Source organism: Artemia franciscana, chromosome 20 (assembly GCF_032884065.1).
Source record: "Artemia franciscana chromosome 20, ASM3288406v1, whole genome shotgun sequence".
Lineage (NCBI taxonomy): Eukaryota > Metazoa > Arthropoda > Branchiopoda > Anostraca > Artemiidae > Artemia > Artemia franciscana.
The window spans coordinates 20,576,738-20,593,313 of NC_088882.1; the positions used below are offsets into that span (position 1 = coordinate 20,576,738).

The window sequence follows — 16,576 nt, forward strand, 5'->3', positions numbered from 1 at the left end:
CCCCTCTCCCGGGGACTGTGGGGGATTAAGTCGTCCGAAAAAAGTTATCACGTTTTCGACTATGCTGAACAGAATGGATATCTCAAATTATATCTTATGACTTTGGGGGACAAATGTGCGTGGGAGGGGGCCTAGGTGCCTTCCAGTTTTATTGGGCACTTACAAAGGGCACTAGAACTTTTAATTTCCGCAAAAATGAGCCCTCTCCCGACATTCTAGGACCACTGGGTTGATGCGATTATCCCTGGGGAAAAAAGGAAAAAACAACAAATAAACACGCATCCGTGATCTGTCTTCTGGCAAAAAAATTAAAATTTTTACATTTTTGTAGATAGGAGCTTGAAACTTCTACTCTTATACGCTTCTCTTGCAACTTCTCTGATACGCTGAATCTGAAGGTTTGATTTTCGTTAAGATTCTATGACTTTTTGGGGATGTCTCTCCCTATTTTCTAAAATAAGCCACATTTTCTCAGGCTTGTAGCCTTTGATGGGTAACACTAAACTTGGTGAAAATTATATATTTGAATTCAGCATTAAAATGCAATACTTTTGATGTAACTATTGGTATCAAAATTCCGTTTTTTAGAGTTTTGGTTACTATTGAGCCGGATCGCATCTTACTACAGTTCATTACCACGAACTGTTTGATGCATTTTGTAAAAATTGAGATCACCGAAATGTATCAAGAAATAAATTAACAAGGCATACAAGTGTTCCGGCAAATGGATTTTGCTTGCTTTTATTTTATCTTGACCATCTAAATTTAAAAGTGGGAAAATGTCCAACTTACTGCTTAATTTGGTAATTGCCTTTTATACCACCACACTCAAGAAGTGAGTTAAGGCTAATTCTAATGAAATATACCCAAGTATGATGAAGATAAAATAATTCAGTGACAAAATTATGAAAACTATAATAGAGAACTATGGAAATCAGCCCCTCTAGAACTCCTTATATTGAATGGTTTCTAACCAAACCGAAATGCCAACTAAAATATTTAATTAAAATTTACCTACATTTAAGAGTATATACACTCTTTCACGCTAAGATGATTATTAGCGAGTACAAATCAGACGCAACGATATAGCGTTGCCTACGGGTATAATGCTTTAGTGTTTTTTGTTTTTTTTTTTTTCATAAGGCACTTCATATGGACGCGGTCGTCATATAAACTTCAGATGGGGCTCATTCGATTGGAAATCAGAAGTTCTAGTCCCCCTTTGAAGAGTCATAAGTGATCGGAAAGCAACTAACCCCAAGGGCCCTTTTTTCCTCAAATACATCGAATAAAAATTTTCAGATAGCCATTTTGTTAAAAACAGTTCAAAGATAATATAACAAAAACCCCAAGTTCAAACAACTTCCCAAGGTCCGGGGGCAGGCGTTGTAAACTATGCCCTGAGGTGTATGTGGTTCTTATAGAAGAGATAATCGCATTAACTTCAGAGAAGGCTCATTTGATTGGAACATTGAAAGTTCTAGTTCACTTTTTACGAGTCAAAAGAGGTCAGAGGGCAAATAGTCCCCTCTCGCCTTCCCCCCATCTCATCCGATAAAGATTTTGAGATTGCCATTTTGTTGAAGATAGTTCAAAAATCAGATAATAACAAGAGCTAAGGGCTCATATGGCACTTGTGACGAGGCGAGAAGAGCTAAGAGCCAAGAGATGATATGGTACGAGCTCTAACAAAATTCTATGAACCTATAGATTGATTTAAAAAGGAAAATAAGAGGCTTAATGCCGGTCAAGATTTAAAATAAGAGCTCTGAGTCACAAAGTCCTTGGCTAAATGGGTCTTCAGATTCTGTACCTAAGTGTAAATTGTAACGTAAAGAAGGAGGAAGAATTATATTTCTTTTGCAAGTTTCAAAGAAATTGAATTGACAAACAAGATTTGTGTGTTTTTTAACACAATTTAAAAAATCTAAAACAATATCGGTCAAATGCTCCCCGTAACCTTGACGTAAATACGTTCTGAGACCATACTGGCTATGCATGACGTAGGAAAACAAAGAAAGGAAATAATAAATGAAAAGAGAAAAATCAAATAGGTGAAAAACGAGGATTTTATCAGCCAGTAGCAAAATATGAAAAACAAGCAAATATTTCGACAAGGACCTCCGCCAAGTAGTCCTCAGTGCTCAAAAAAATAAGAAAGAGGAAAAAGAAAAAAAAAGAAGAAACAACAACAAAATCTAACCTTCTTAAGTGAACTGCACGAGAGGAAAAAGGACACTGAATTAAACAACAAAAACCAACTTGAAATCAATGAAAGAGAAGTTACCAATTAGATTGAATAAGTATCCTTTGCCTTGCAACAGATTTAGCCTGTCTACAATTTCGGTGTTCATTAGATATGCGGACAGGTTGTCTTAAATTAGACTGGGCGAAAATATTCATCGAGTCTTTTAATATTAAATTGTTACATAATTAGACTTAAGGAAATATCTCCCGGGTCTCTATTTATAGCCAAATTTCTATTTATGTGTTTTTTTTTACCTCAATTGCCTCTTTAAGAGATTGTGGTAGGCCATTTACGGTAGATATTAAAGTTGCCTCTTCAAAAAGAACTAAACGGTCAAGATTTTCGTATATATGCTGGGCCAGAGCTGAATCAAAGTTGTCATTTTTATTTTCCAATCTCAGGGACTTATCTATTGAAATTTTGTGTTCATGCAATCGCTCCCCTAGTTGTTGATGGGTCCTGCCAATGTAAAATTTTCCACATGAACAAGGGACTCGTTCTAGTTGCCTTTTTAAGTAACAAAAAAGTTAGTGGGTAACTAGGCCTATTCTCCCGCTCCTTTTTTCTCAAAGTCGTCCGATCAAAACTATTAGAGATCCATTTAGCCAAAAAATAAATTAGTATGCAAATTTTATTTTAATTATTCATGTGTGGAGAGCCAAAGTTGAAACATGCATTAATTCAAAACCGTTCAGAAATTAAATAAAAAAACAAGTTTTTTTAACTGAAAGTAAGGAGCGACATTAAAACTTAAAACGAACAGAAATTACTCCTTATATGAAAGGGGCTATTCCCTCCTCAGCGCCTCGCTCTTTACGCTAAAGTTTTTACTGTTTTAAAAAGTGGAGTTGAGAGAAAGAGCCAAACTTTAGCGTAAAGAGCAGAGCGTTGAGGAGGGAACAGTCCCTTTCATATACGGAGTAATTTCTGCTTGTTTTAAGTTTCACTCCTTACTTTGAGTTAAAAAAAAACTTTTTTTATTCAATTCATACTAGAAACGACATGAAATTACTATTAAAGAATATATGAAACCCAAAACGAACAGAAATTAAATAAACAATCATAGTAAACAAACATACAACAAATATTAATATAAATGAATAATTTACAAGAAATTAATTCTAAAGAATAAATAAAACCCTTAACGAACAGAAATTGAATAAACAATCATATCAAACAAACATCCAATAGATACTAATATAAATGAATAAATAAATCTTAAAACGAGTGAAACTTAAATTGAATATGCAAATCAAGCTTGAAATGAACAAAAATCACTAGAAAGAAGAGTTAGGGTTTTGGCTCCTTCCCTCACTGTAAAAGTCTAAAGCTTGTTACGTAGTTAGTGCTTTACTGAAAACTATATGTGCCTTGCACAGTCTTGGAAAGTACAAATAAAATCAAACTGAATATTTGACATATAATGATTGTTGAAAAAGAATCAGTTCAAGATTTAATTTCGCTGTAATTTTATTTTCATTTTCAATTTTGTAATAACTGGCAAAGAAAATATTTGTAATGTAATTCGTTTTCAGTGAAGCGCCTATGACTGAGTAGGCTTTGGACTTTTAGAGCTAAGGAATGGGACAACATCCAAATGATTATTTGTATTGAAACTATATTTTCCTTGAACAATCTTGGAAAAAAACTAATAAAATTAAACTGAATATTTTTAACTGATTGATATTAACTGCTGAAAGCTCATACCTTATAAAATTCAATTCTAATCTAACTTAAATGTATATTTTCAATGATGTCATAAGTACTAAAAAAAAATTGTAATATAATTCATTTTTAGTTAAGTGCCAATGACGCAGTAGGTTTTAGACTTCTACACTGAGATAAGGAGGCAAAACCTATACCTTTGTTTGTTCTGATTTTCGTTCGTTTGAAGCTCGAGTTTTATATTCAATTTAAGCTTCACTCGTTTTAGGATTTATTTATTCGTTTATATTAGTACCTATTGTGTGTTTGTTTGCTATGATTGTTTATTTAATTTATGTTCCTTTTAGGTTTCATTTATTCTTTAATAGTAATTTCTTGTCCTTTCTAGTTTGAATTTTAACAGGTATTTGTAGGCTATCTGCTGATCTTAAATTAGTATGACCTTACTTTTCATTGAAAAACTTCTTTTTCGGAAAGTTTGTTTTTATTAATATAAAAAGAAACCAGTTTTGTCAAACCAAGAACTTAAGAGTGGTGAGTATAGAAAATAAGCACCCTTAATTTTTTGTTAAATATCGACCAAACTGGTCAGTTTTATAAACAAATTACTGTCCCTAAATTCATTTGCCTCCTAATTTTGATTTTCTCGAATAAAAATGGCAATTTTCACTTCAGTTTATGTATCCTCTAAATCACTTTGGCACGAGATAGGTAATATTCTAGCACAAAAGGATGGTGTAAGTAGCTCCCATGTCATCTCTCAGCTTTGTGAAAAAAATAACTTATATTGAACTGTTTTTTATGTAGTTTATAGCTTTCATTGCTTCTGTAAAACATATCTAAGTTCCTTACCGATAATCTTTGATACGAGAGCTGCTCAGTGGAGAATGCTGTGCGTCAATGTATGTGTGCGTCACACCGGGTTTTTATGGCACTTGGTGTTAGCCAAGTGACATATAGCGATCGCAAGTTCTGTCGGTCGGTCTGTCTGTCCCGGTTTTGCTGGTTTAGGCACTTCCAGATAAGCTAGGACGATGAAATTTGGCAGGTGTATCAGGAACAAGACCAGATTAAATTAAAAATTGTTGTTTCATCGATTAGACTGTCTGGGGGGGGGGAATGGGAGGACGGTTAATTAAAAAAAAAATTAGAAAAATGAGGTACTTTCAACTCACTAACGGGTCATCGGATCTTAATGAAATTTGTTATTTAGAAGGATATTATGTCTCAGGGCTGTTATTTCCGATCCCGAGCGAATCCGGTGACATTTAGGGGAGTTGGGAAGGGGGAACCTATAATCTTGGAAAACGCTTAGAATGGAGGGATCGTGAGAAACTTGGTATAAAAATAAGCACAAGTCATAGATGCGTGATTGACGTAACCGGAATGGATCCGCTCTTTACGGGGGAGTTGGGGGAAGGTTAGCTCTGAAAAATTAGAAGAAATGAGGTATTTTCAATTTACGAAGGAGTAATCGGACCTTAATGAAATTTTATATTTAGAAGGACTTTGTAACTCAGATCTCTAATTTTAAATCCCTACCAGATCCAGCGTCATTGGGGGGAGCTGGGCCGGAATGAACCGGAAATCTCGGAAAAGGCTTCAGGAGAGATCAGGATGAAACTGGGTGCGAAGAATGAGCACAAGTCTAAGATACTTGTCTTACATAACCGAACCGGATCCGCTCTCTCTGGAGGAGCCGTGGAGGGGGGGGGGGGGGTAATTCGGAAAAATTAGAAAAAAGAGGTATTTGTAACTTACGAACGGGTAATCAGATCTTAATGAAATTTGATATTTAGAAGGATTTTGTGCTTCAGAGCTCTTATTCTAAATTCCGACTAGATCCGGTGACATTGGGGGGATTTGGATGGGAATACGGTAGTCTTGGAAAACGTGAAAATTGAGGTATCTTTATCTTAGGAATGGTCGATCGGATCTTAATGAAACTTGATATATAGAAAGATTGCATGTCTCCAATGTTCCGTTTTCAATTCGAATTGGATCCGGGGACATGGAGGTTTGGCGGGGAGAAATAGAAATCTTCGAAACCGGAAATCATGGAAAACGCTTAGACTGGAGGGATCGGGATGAAACTTGATGGGAAGAATAAGCACGATTTCTAGTGCTTATCCCAACCAGATCTGGTGACATTGGGGGGAGTTGGAGAAGGAAACTAGAAATCTTGGATAAGGCTTAGAGTGGAGGGATCGGGATGAAACTTTGTTGGTAGAATAAGCAAATGCCGTAGATAAGTGATTGACGTAACCGGAATGTATCCTCTGGGGAGTAAGGAAGGTCTTGTGCTTTGGCGAGTTTGGTGCTTCTGGACGTGTTAGGACGATGAAAATTGGTAGGTGTGTCAGGGACCTGCACAAATTGACTTGATCAAGTCGTTTTACCCAATTCGTCCGTCTGGGGGGCTGAAGGGAGAGGAAAAATTAGTAAAATGAGGCATTTTTAACTTACGAGTGGGTGATCGGATTTTAATGAATTTTGATGTTTAGGAGGACCTCGTGTGTCAAAGCTCTTATTTTAAATCCCGACCGGCATTAAGCCTCTGATTTTCCTTTTAAGTCAATCCATTGATTCTTAGAATTTTGCTTGAGCTCATGCCATATGAGTTTTTGGCTCTTGGCTCATCCGGCCTCGTCACAAGTTTCATATGAGGTCTTAGCTCTTGTTTCATTTTAATTAGCCTTAGAAACGCAGTTTTGTGTGCTGACATTGACCTTGCACTGTCTGTAACAAGCCACAGTAATTTTTTCCACAATTTTCCTTTCTTGTTATATAAAAAAAAACAAAAAAAAAAAAACTGCCAATTATATCAAAAATGTCACTGGATGTGGCTTTTCAGGAATGAATTGGTAAAATAATGCATTTCAGTTATATTATTCTCTTCAACGCATTGAAGATATCTAATTAAATATGGGGTTTTAGCTACATCAGTTCCTTCTTCTACTTTTAAGGTTTCTTTAACGCATTGAATTCTCTTCAACGCATTGAAGATATCTAATTAAATATGGGGTTTTAGCTACATCAGTTCCTTCTTCTACTTTTAAGGTGAATTTTGTGGTGGTCATCTGATAACTAGTTGATCACAAAGATTATCTCTAACTTTCGTATAATTGATTGTCCATAAATGGAGTATCCAGCAGCATAATAAAATCTCACTAGTTTTACCTTGAGATGGGGAACCTAGCTGCTATTCAGCCTGCGCCTTCAAATCCTGTCAATCGTGAAAAGGTTAAGATATTTTCCTCGGCTGCATAGTTCTAATTTAATTTTATTTATCGTCAATCCTGGCCCATTGCACTTCCTGGCTGAAGGGCCAAGAAACGGAGATCAGCACCGCCGGTACGGACTGTAAAGTCTAATGCCGTATCCTAATCTAATCTGGCTAATATCCATGCCTCCTCTTAGAATAGTCCGTGCCTCCCTAGGGAGGCACGGAAAACGCTGGACTAATAAACGGAATTAGATATGTTGATTATAAGAACGAGTCGATTAAAATACTCCCTTGTCAGTTTACCCGTGGGTTGCTACAGTACCACCAGCTTTGGTCACCAATTGGATAAGTTATTTCGAACAAGAAATAGCCTCTTCACCGTGGAATATAATACCAAAACTCCTGAAAGTTTTCTACTGCCACAGATTTGGATAATATTTACTTAAAATTCTTCAACATAGATTGAGGAAGAAATTTAAACGTTTTTCTTGAAGAACCAAAAATGGTGGTATAATAGACTTTTTTATGTGGAATCCAACGATCATTATAAAAAACTTTCCATTACTCATGATTTCCATGAAACGATTTATATATTTTTTTTTTTCATTTTGCAAAATCTTAGAGGTTGGCACTATGTAACGTGAAAATCAAAAGTCTTAAATGCAACTTTTAATAGGAAGCACTTAAATCTGAGCCACTTTTCCATCACTTGTAGACTTTTTGCGATAATTCTGATGTTGTTTTCAGTGGTTTTAAATGGGGGGGGCGAGGGGGATTCATCTTGCTCAAAAAGGCTTCGTCTCCTTCTCCGAGTCAAAATTCTTTGTCCCAATTAGGACTTATTCTTATGTCGCTTGGGAGACAACGGTACCTAAAAATTGATAGGTGTGTTTATCTTTTTTAATAACTATGAGGCGACTCACTTTTTGCGCTAATCTTCTTAGCCCATGCAGTAGATGTAGTAGTCTTGTTGTAATCTAAAGACTCAAAACAGGATACTGACGGGGCTGACCTTGCATAACGAGCGTACTTGCCGACGTTGTTTTGCTTCTTTATCGGAATCGTGTATTTTGGCATACTCTATAAGAAAGACAATTTTACTCTACAATACTCTCGAACAAAGAAATTATTTTAGAATGGACAGGAAACAATTTATAGCCAAATTAAAAGAATTGGTACTCAAACAAATTTTGTAACCAATTTAAGTAAATATGCCTAAATAAGTAAAGGTAAAGGTTTAAGTAAAGGTATTTAGCAGGTTCTGAAGGGCTTTGCTTTGACAAAAAAAATTAGCCTGTATTTGGTATTTTTATTTTTTACCTTAAAACTTTTATACTCCTCATTGAAAACTAACCTTACAAAATTCTACTGAACTTTATCAATCGTAAGCAAAAAAAAGGGGATGAATTCTCAATTAATTATTTTCGGGAGTCTATATCTTTAGAAAACAATTTTCTAAAATTGATTCTATGTAATATTCAACATCAAGCATACTGCCTAATTCTACTAGAAAGTGTCACTCGTAAAATATGCTCATTAAAATTATAAAAACACTTTTGTTTCTCAATAATTTTATTTTAGCTTGTTTAACAGCCCCGAGGAGTACCCTCTACAAGGCTTTCATAGCAGCCTTGTCCCTTCAAATCCCAGTCCCCACACTTTTTTTAGAAACTTCAAGACGCAGGTGCTTGTTACGTAATAGGAAATGTTTTCTAAGAAGTGCAGATGCTTGTTACGTAATGGGAATGTTTTCTAAGATATGCAGGTGTCTGTTACGTAATAAGGCTTGATTACTTTTAGACCTTACCTAATAGAGAGTGTTTTTTCTTTGATAATTTAAAAAGCCGGCAAGGGTCAGTGCAAAAAAAAACTTCAGGAACCGACAGTGGGTAACGTTCAAGACGCCAAACCCTGGTGAGCAGTTCAACCAGACCCCTAGAAACCAATTGGTGTGTGTGTGTGTCATGTGATTTTGCTAGTATCAAGATTTAAATTAATGGAATGTAACAGGCAGGTGCATCTCATAGAGCAATAGAAACAAGGCATTTTAATTAAGACCTCTCAGAAATATCTCTTAATGTGGCATGAATTTACCTCTAATAACCCTTCCCCGTTGGAATTGCTTGCTAGGATAGGGCAGCCACATATGTTCACGGTGGCTTGTATAAGCGTAGTCTTGGCTCAAAGAAACCTGGTATTTTCATTAAAACTTCTTAGAAATAACCGAATACAAAAATGTACCTCTTTTTTTCCTTGGCGTTTTCATTTTTCAAATTTGGTTTTTCTAGTATCAAGATTTAAATTAAGGAAATATAACAGGAAGGTGCATCTAATCTTCCAAAAATCAATAGCATTGGGATGATTGTATGCTCTAATATGGAAAGAGTTGAAAACATGTGATCCATTTAATCAATTCCTGAAAGCCCTACAAAGAATTCTCTGTGTTTTGGAATAGTTTCTTACATAAAAAACATTCCCCGAATAAAAATATTAGAAGGGCTATTTTGGTCCAGCTTTCTAGCACTCCATTCTGTTGAAGGGAAACCTCTTTCAAATCCTAATGTGGACAAAAGTCTTTGGAATCTAAAGATTCTTTGAGTAAAAAGTCTTGAAAGAAAATAAACTCCCGAAAAAAAAGCCTTGAAAGAAAACGCCACGAAAGAAAATGAAACGCAAAGAAAAAATCCTTGAACGAAAAAAAAACGCCTTGAAAGAAAAATGAAATCCTGAAAAAAAATTCTTGAAGTCTTATGTAACAACCCACATGTGCATTGTCATTACGTGACACCCTACATGTATGTCCTCCTCAGTTTCAACCGGGGGTTCCCCATGGGTCCTTAAGAAACAAGTCACGCGAGAATACGTAATCTTTAACACTAGTAAGCATTCTCTATTACGTTAGAGCTGAATAAATAATGTAGAAAAAGTCTTGAAGAAAAATCTCTTTGAAACATCTTAAAATGTCTTGAAACGTCTTGAAAAACTCCTTAAAGAAAAATGTCTTAAAAAGGTCTTGAAATGTCTTGAGACTTCTTGAAAAACGTCTCCAGGGAAAATGCCTTAAAAACGTCTTGCAATGTCCTGAAACGTCTCAAAAAACGTCTTGACAGTAAAATTTGATGCTATGGCCCCCGAGGAATCGGATGCTAGGGCTTCAATTGAATTCGTTGATGGGGCCCCATTGTAATTGCTGCTAGGGCCCCAGTTGGAATTGACTGCTATGCACACCCCGTTGGAATCGGTTGCTAAGGCCCCTTTTGGGACTGAATGCCAGTGCCCCTGGTGGAACCGGGTGCTAGGGGCCAGATGGAACTGGAAACTAGGACTCCGTTAGAATTGGTTACTAGGGCCTCGTTGGAATTGGTTGTTAGGGCCCCCATTGGAATTGACTACTAGGCTTTCCCCGTTGTAACTGACTGCTAGGGGCCCCCTCCCTTGGTGGAAAAGGTTGCTAGGGGTCGGGTTGAATGGGTTGCTAGGGCCCCTTTGGAATTACTCGTTAGGGGCTCCGGCGCCTTGAAGGCCTCCATTAGTGGGTTCTAAAGGTTTTTCCTTGGCCCTCACGGGTTTTTTATGTATTAACATAACAGACACCTGCATCTCTTAGAAAACAAACCCAATTACGTAACAAAGAGGCCTACTGTTCCGTTACAGATGTACTATAGCATTGCGTAAGACTGAGGTGCGCGTATTTACGTCTAGAAGAACTATTAGCTCCAATAGTATACCTCCTCTGGTTCTGATTGGAAGCAGAGGGCCGTCACTTCTCACCCGTGTGGTTGACGTCTCTGTGCCAACTGGAAACTTCGTGTTCGTATTGTTTGTTGTGCATAGCACTCTTGCCAAGATTGTCAAGGGGTGTCAACTCGTATGCAGCACTGGTCAGATGAAGAGCCACGATGGCACACTCATGATCTCCTGATTTTTTAAGTTACTTATCTTCCAACCCTCCTAATTCCCGTGTGTTCACGCCTTTTATTGATTCCAGTTGCATATTTTTGATCTCACCTCAATCTTTCAGAAAAAACTCTATTTTTCGGTAGTTTTTTTTCAAGATTTGCATTTTTTTCGTTAAGGGAGGCTCCCAGACGTGGAGCTGAAATATTTGTATTTTTATTATTTAGTGTTTTATTGTTGTTTTATTTAAATTGAACCAGGCAATGACTCTTACAACCGCAACCAGAGGGGTAATTCTAAATCAACTATGGAATAACCCATAAAATAGATACCTTTGAAGATACAGACACTTGCCTAATATGCTTTGAATAATTTGAAAATGATACTTTTTAGACTCCAAAATTTTTTAAGATTTTAAAAGTTCAGGGTGCTAGAATAAGTTTGAAAATTAATGCTAATTAGACTAAATCACTTAGATTACGAATAAATGAAGTTTTAGAGGTGATCTGCGTGCAAATAATACTTTTTTAGTCAACTAATAATCCTCCTTATCATTTCCCAAAGGTTCACAATTAATATACTTAGTAATTGCTGAGTTACGCCCTTTTGAGAACCCATTTATACATAACGCGTTTTGATTTAGTTCAACACTTCCCTCAACATTCTCTGAAGGTCTTCAATCTATTAAACTGAGAATTCGACTATGATCCAGACTAACTCCACTCCGGAAATGACCCCGAAATTTGCTATTTTTTACTATCATATGGCATCGTACTTTAAACAAGCACTATTTAAAAATTTACTTTTTTCGCTATTTTTTTTATTTCCCTGCATTCCCACTCATAGAACCTTCCGTGGGGTATATGATAATGTATGTATTTTTTTATTTTGATTATTTATTGCTTCGAAATAAAAATCTATCTATCTATCTATGTAAATGCCAATTGTACACAAAAGGAAAATACCTATAGTATTTGCTACCTAGAAAACTCATTAGACCTTACCTCAGATCCTCCCGTGCCTCCAGAGGTGCCCAGAGCATCTACAAGCAGCTGCCAGTCATCATTCATGTTCCCCGCAGCAAGAATATCTTCCCACGTCGGTTGAAGGGAAGCATTTATGTTTCGCAGGTCCGTCTGATATGTGTGTCTGAGTGTATTGCGCGGCCTGCCTCTTCTTCTTCTTCTTTCAGGTTGTCTCTGGAACGTCGCTTTTGGGATCCAGGATTCATCCATACGAAGTAAATACACCAGATATTTCCACCGACGTGTCCTAATGACATCTGTCACTATGGGTTATCCGGTCATCCGTCTCATCTTCTCATTAGAGATTTTTTGGTGACCATAGATGTTTGATATTCTCCAGCATTCTTGAAAGCTAGAATTTTCTATTCTTATGTGTTATTCAGATGCATGGTTTCAGAAGCTTATAACAGGATGGGTATGACGTTGCTACAGAGCAGACGAAGTTTGTATTGGAGGGAGAAACTCTGCGACCTCCATACCAGTTTCAGTCTGTTGAATGTACCGGAGGCCTGCCCAACATGGCATGATATATATTTTTAGTAGAACCTGTATTTATAACTGTGCTCCCAAGGTATTTAAAATCTAGAGCCTGCTCAATGTGCTGGTATCACATCTCAGGTGTAAAGGCGAATTCGCTACTGAAATACTTTTTGTTTTATCAGCATTGATTCTTAGTCCTATAAGTCGGCCTCTGTCACGTACATCTTCTAGTAATTTTCGTAGTCTATGTTTACAGATCTCAATGAACGTGATATCGTTGGAAAAGTCTAAATAATTAATTTGGTGTTCTAAGTCTAATTGTTTGCTTCTGGTGTCAGTGTTACCGAGCAGATGGTCAATGGGTAGGGCAAACAGGAAAGGTGACAAGACACAGCCTTGTTTAACACCAGAAAGGACACCAGACTATCTTGTCCTTCCTTCTGTCGCTTTAACACAACATTCAGAGTCTTTGTATAGAGCCATTCCTAGGGCTATTAACTTCACAGAGATCCCATAAAAGGTTAGTAGTTTTCATAGAGTCTCACGGTGCAGCGAGTCAAAGGCCTTTTCAAAGTCTTTAAACGTCATGTACAATTTGCTTTGCCACTCTCGGCTATCATATATTAACCTCTTTAGGGTGAAGATCAAATCGGTAAATGAACGTCCTGGTCTAAAGCCATGTTGATCTTCTCTCAAATACTTGTCGAGTGGAATCTGTATTCTTTCGGGGATTATAGGTGCAAGAAGTTTACCAGGTATAGATGAGAGATAAATGCTATTCCAATTCCCAAGTAGTGTTTTATCACCTATTTTCAAGAGTTTTATGAGGGTACTGCGCTTCTATTTTGTTGGCACTTTTTGTGTCATCCAAATTTTTTCGGAATAAGGACAGCCATATAGACATGCATGAACTGATTAAAGCCTTTATCAACTCCGCCGTGATACGGTCTTCGCCTGGTGCCTTGCCATTTCTTAATTTTTTGCGACTGTCATTAATTTGCCACGAGTTCGGGGTTCTGTATTGACACCAAGCTTGAGGAAAGCTATAGAGGGCAGGTCTAAAAGCTTATCAGGCAGTGGTCTATTCAATAGCTTTTCACAATGGTTGGCCTATGTCTCATCAATAGCCGAACGCTTGGTCATAAGAATGCCATCAGAATTTCGTACAGGTTCATTTTTGAGTCGGTTCATTTCGAATCGGTTTCTTGCCTATTATTTCATTGGTTAGTTTATAAAGGGTCCTATAGTCTCCTCCCTTTGCTGCATCTTCAGCTTGTATTACATTTTACTCAACGTAGTGTCTCTTATCTGCTTGTACACTTTTCTGTCGATACTCCTATAATCGCTTTGCTTGTGTACTTGTACATTTGGTACATGGGCATCCAGGAGGTGCGTCTTGCAAAATACAAAATTCGAAGTTTTGAAATATTACTTTTTACAAAGATAAAAATATAAATTGGCCATAAAGCTATGAGCTGACGGAATTGCCACGGAGATACGGGATTTTGTAATACCCAATTTCTTGTTTTAAACAGGACGTGCGTCAGGGCATAAAATATATATATATATATGCCTGTTTTGTGTTTTTTTTTTTCGATGACACAGACGTAATCTTTCAACTATTTTTATCACGATTGGAATTTAGATTGTTTTGGTGTAGTAACTGCTACGTGATTTTTTTTTTATATGTTTTATGTACCAGTTATAACTAATTCTGAGTTTAATTCCTCTACCCTTGTCTACTGACAAGTTAAAAGAAGCAGTCATTTTGTGCGCCGACTCTCTACAACGCTATTTTAGCTTTCCATCTATACCATTGGGCCTTCTCAGATAATTAATAAAGCTAACACAAAGTCTTGTCGACGCAAACTCTTTTGATGCCTGTACTATAATCGAAATCCCCTTTTCGATTTTCAGTTACTCTTAGCCAAGGTCACTTCTTACTTATTGTTCGTAAACAGGAATTTTTAATAGTATGATGGCCGTTTTAGCTTTGTACAGAAATGACGAAAGAGTCGGTGAAAGACAGTTTTGTTATCTGTATCAGAAATTGCATTAATGTTCTTGTTTTAAGAAGCAGAAACGAAAGGAAAACCTCCCATAAGTTCGTTGCGTAAAAAACATTTTTTTTTCTACTCTGATCTAGTATGAATTTTTGATTACCAGCATCTTTGAAACACCTTTAGCCAGTACAGAGTTGTTTACCGTCCTTATTGTGTTTCCAAATAAGCTGTTTTCAGCTTTTTTTCCAAAAGAAAGGCCAAATATATAAAAAACGTGCTTTTTTTTATATTCTGATCTAGTGCCAACTTTCATTTACTAGCATTTTTGCAACAGTAGTGACCAGTAGAGCTGCTTACCGTTTTTAGTTTATTTTTAAATAAGCAGTTTCAGGTTTTGTTACTATCCAAATGAAAGCCCAAATTAGGCCTACAGAAAATATTTATTTTAATTAAACTTTTAAGCAACATGAAGACCATCGAATGTCCTTGTTCTTTTAATACAGCTTTCTTTACTTAGTTTATACGGAGGAATTTAGATAGTTATATTAACAAGAAATAATCTCATTAAGCCATGAACTACCAGGACAACTAAGGATGCACTAGCAAGCACTATACTATAGCTTAGAGCAAGCTTTAAAACATTAAATGAAGCCCCACCTTAAAAAACCAAGCACCATATTTTTTCCACATCTCTCTTTGTTCTGAACAAATTTTGCATAGCCAAATAGGAACATTTGTTGACGAAACCGTATCTACTCCACATTTGGTACATACCACCTGTAAATAATGAAAGTTAGACAAAAAAACTAGACTTTTAAAGATATAACTTTACACATTAGACATATCGTTAGACATATTTCAAGGATTTAGAAAAAAAATTATGAACGTATCGCATTCAAGAATACCAATTTACGACTTTCTTATGTAAATATATGAATTGGCTTATTCATTGCTTCTGAACAAATTTGTTGTCTTATGTTTAAGACCGTCGTGATCATGTTAAAACAAATGCAGTAATATAGCTCATTAGTTAGGATCAACTCGCTTAGGAACGCCCAATTGCGATCCTCATATTTGGAATATACCGCCTAATTTTGTGAAAAATTCTCCTAGTCTTCTTGTTTCATGTCATCGGCAAGTAAATTTCTTTGGTGAGATAAAACCTTTATCTCAGGACCGGACATGATGAGTAATCCTCTCCAGATAATTATAATATTCATGGCGTTTTTCTCCGTTTTCTTCTCTTTTCTCTTCTTTCTTAATTGAATTTCTAGCATTTTCGTATTTTAGCACGTGTGTGTGATAAGTAACTGTAACTGACCAACCATACTTGCTGTTCCAAATTCATTTCCTTTCCTGTCAGGAGAATTGTGAACAGTTTTCGTCAAAATTTTTAGAGAACAGGGCACATCATAGGCAATACAATAGTGTTGTTTAAGCAAAGAGCGAAGTGGTCTCTGTTTTATGCCTTTCTTTATTTTTTTTTACCATGGCACTTTGTATGAAAAGAGTCGCCGTAAAAATTCCAGAGGGGCTCGTTTGATAGGATATTGGAAGTTCTATTGTTCTTTTTAAGAGTCAAAGATAATTAGAGCGTAAGCAGTAACCCATACCCTTTATTCCCATAAAAAAAAATCCGATGAAAATTTTGTGAAAGCTGTTCTGTCCAGTATAGTCGAAAGGTCCAATATTTGAGCCTCTGGGGATGACAATCCTCCACTGCTATAGTTTAACGGCTGTAAGTTCTACAATCCACTTATTGTTTACATATGTTATTTGTTGCCGGGTATGGGAGATATGTTTGACCATGGGTGTCCAAAAAGGATGGCAGTATTATTGTGACCCTTTCAGGGAATATAGAAGGGAGTGTTGAATTAAATCAAAGCACAAGGCGTCCAAGCAGGTTGTCAAAAGGATATATCTCAAGGATGTCTTAGAGTATTAAGTTTAAAATTTCAAGGAATTGTAAGGGTGATTATTTACTGACCAAAAGGTAATGTGCACGCGACTTCAATTTCAAGTTCTATTTATT

The 16,576-nt window shown here is 36.4% G+C and overlaps 1 protein-coding gene across 2 annotated transcripts in view; it reads right to left on the bottom strand.

The window, feature by feature from the left end:
* Positions 1-15,332, bottom strand: part of LOC136039878 (double C2-like domain-containing protein beta) — a 124,261-nt gene extending 108,929 nt beyond the window's left edge. Inside the window, exons 1-2 of one of the 2 annotated variants that reach the window (XM_065723836.1) lie at positions 15,202-15,332; positions 8,063-8,219 (exon numbers count right to left, since the gene is read on the bottom strand). In XM_065723836.1, coding sequence (XP_065579908.1) covers positions 8,063-8,219; positions 15,202-15,234 — 190 coding nt within the window. In that variant the 5' untranslated portion in view covers positions 15,235-15,332. Of the gene's footprint in view, positions 1-8,062; positions 8,220-15,201 lie in introns of those variants that run through there. The other variant, XM_065723837.1, reaches the window with a different exon arrangement.
* Positions 15,333-16,576: the final 1,244 nt, after the last annotated feature.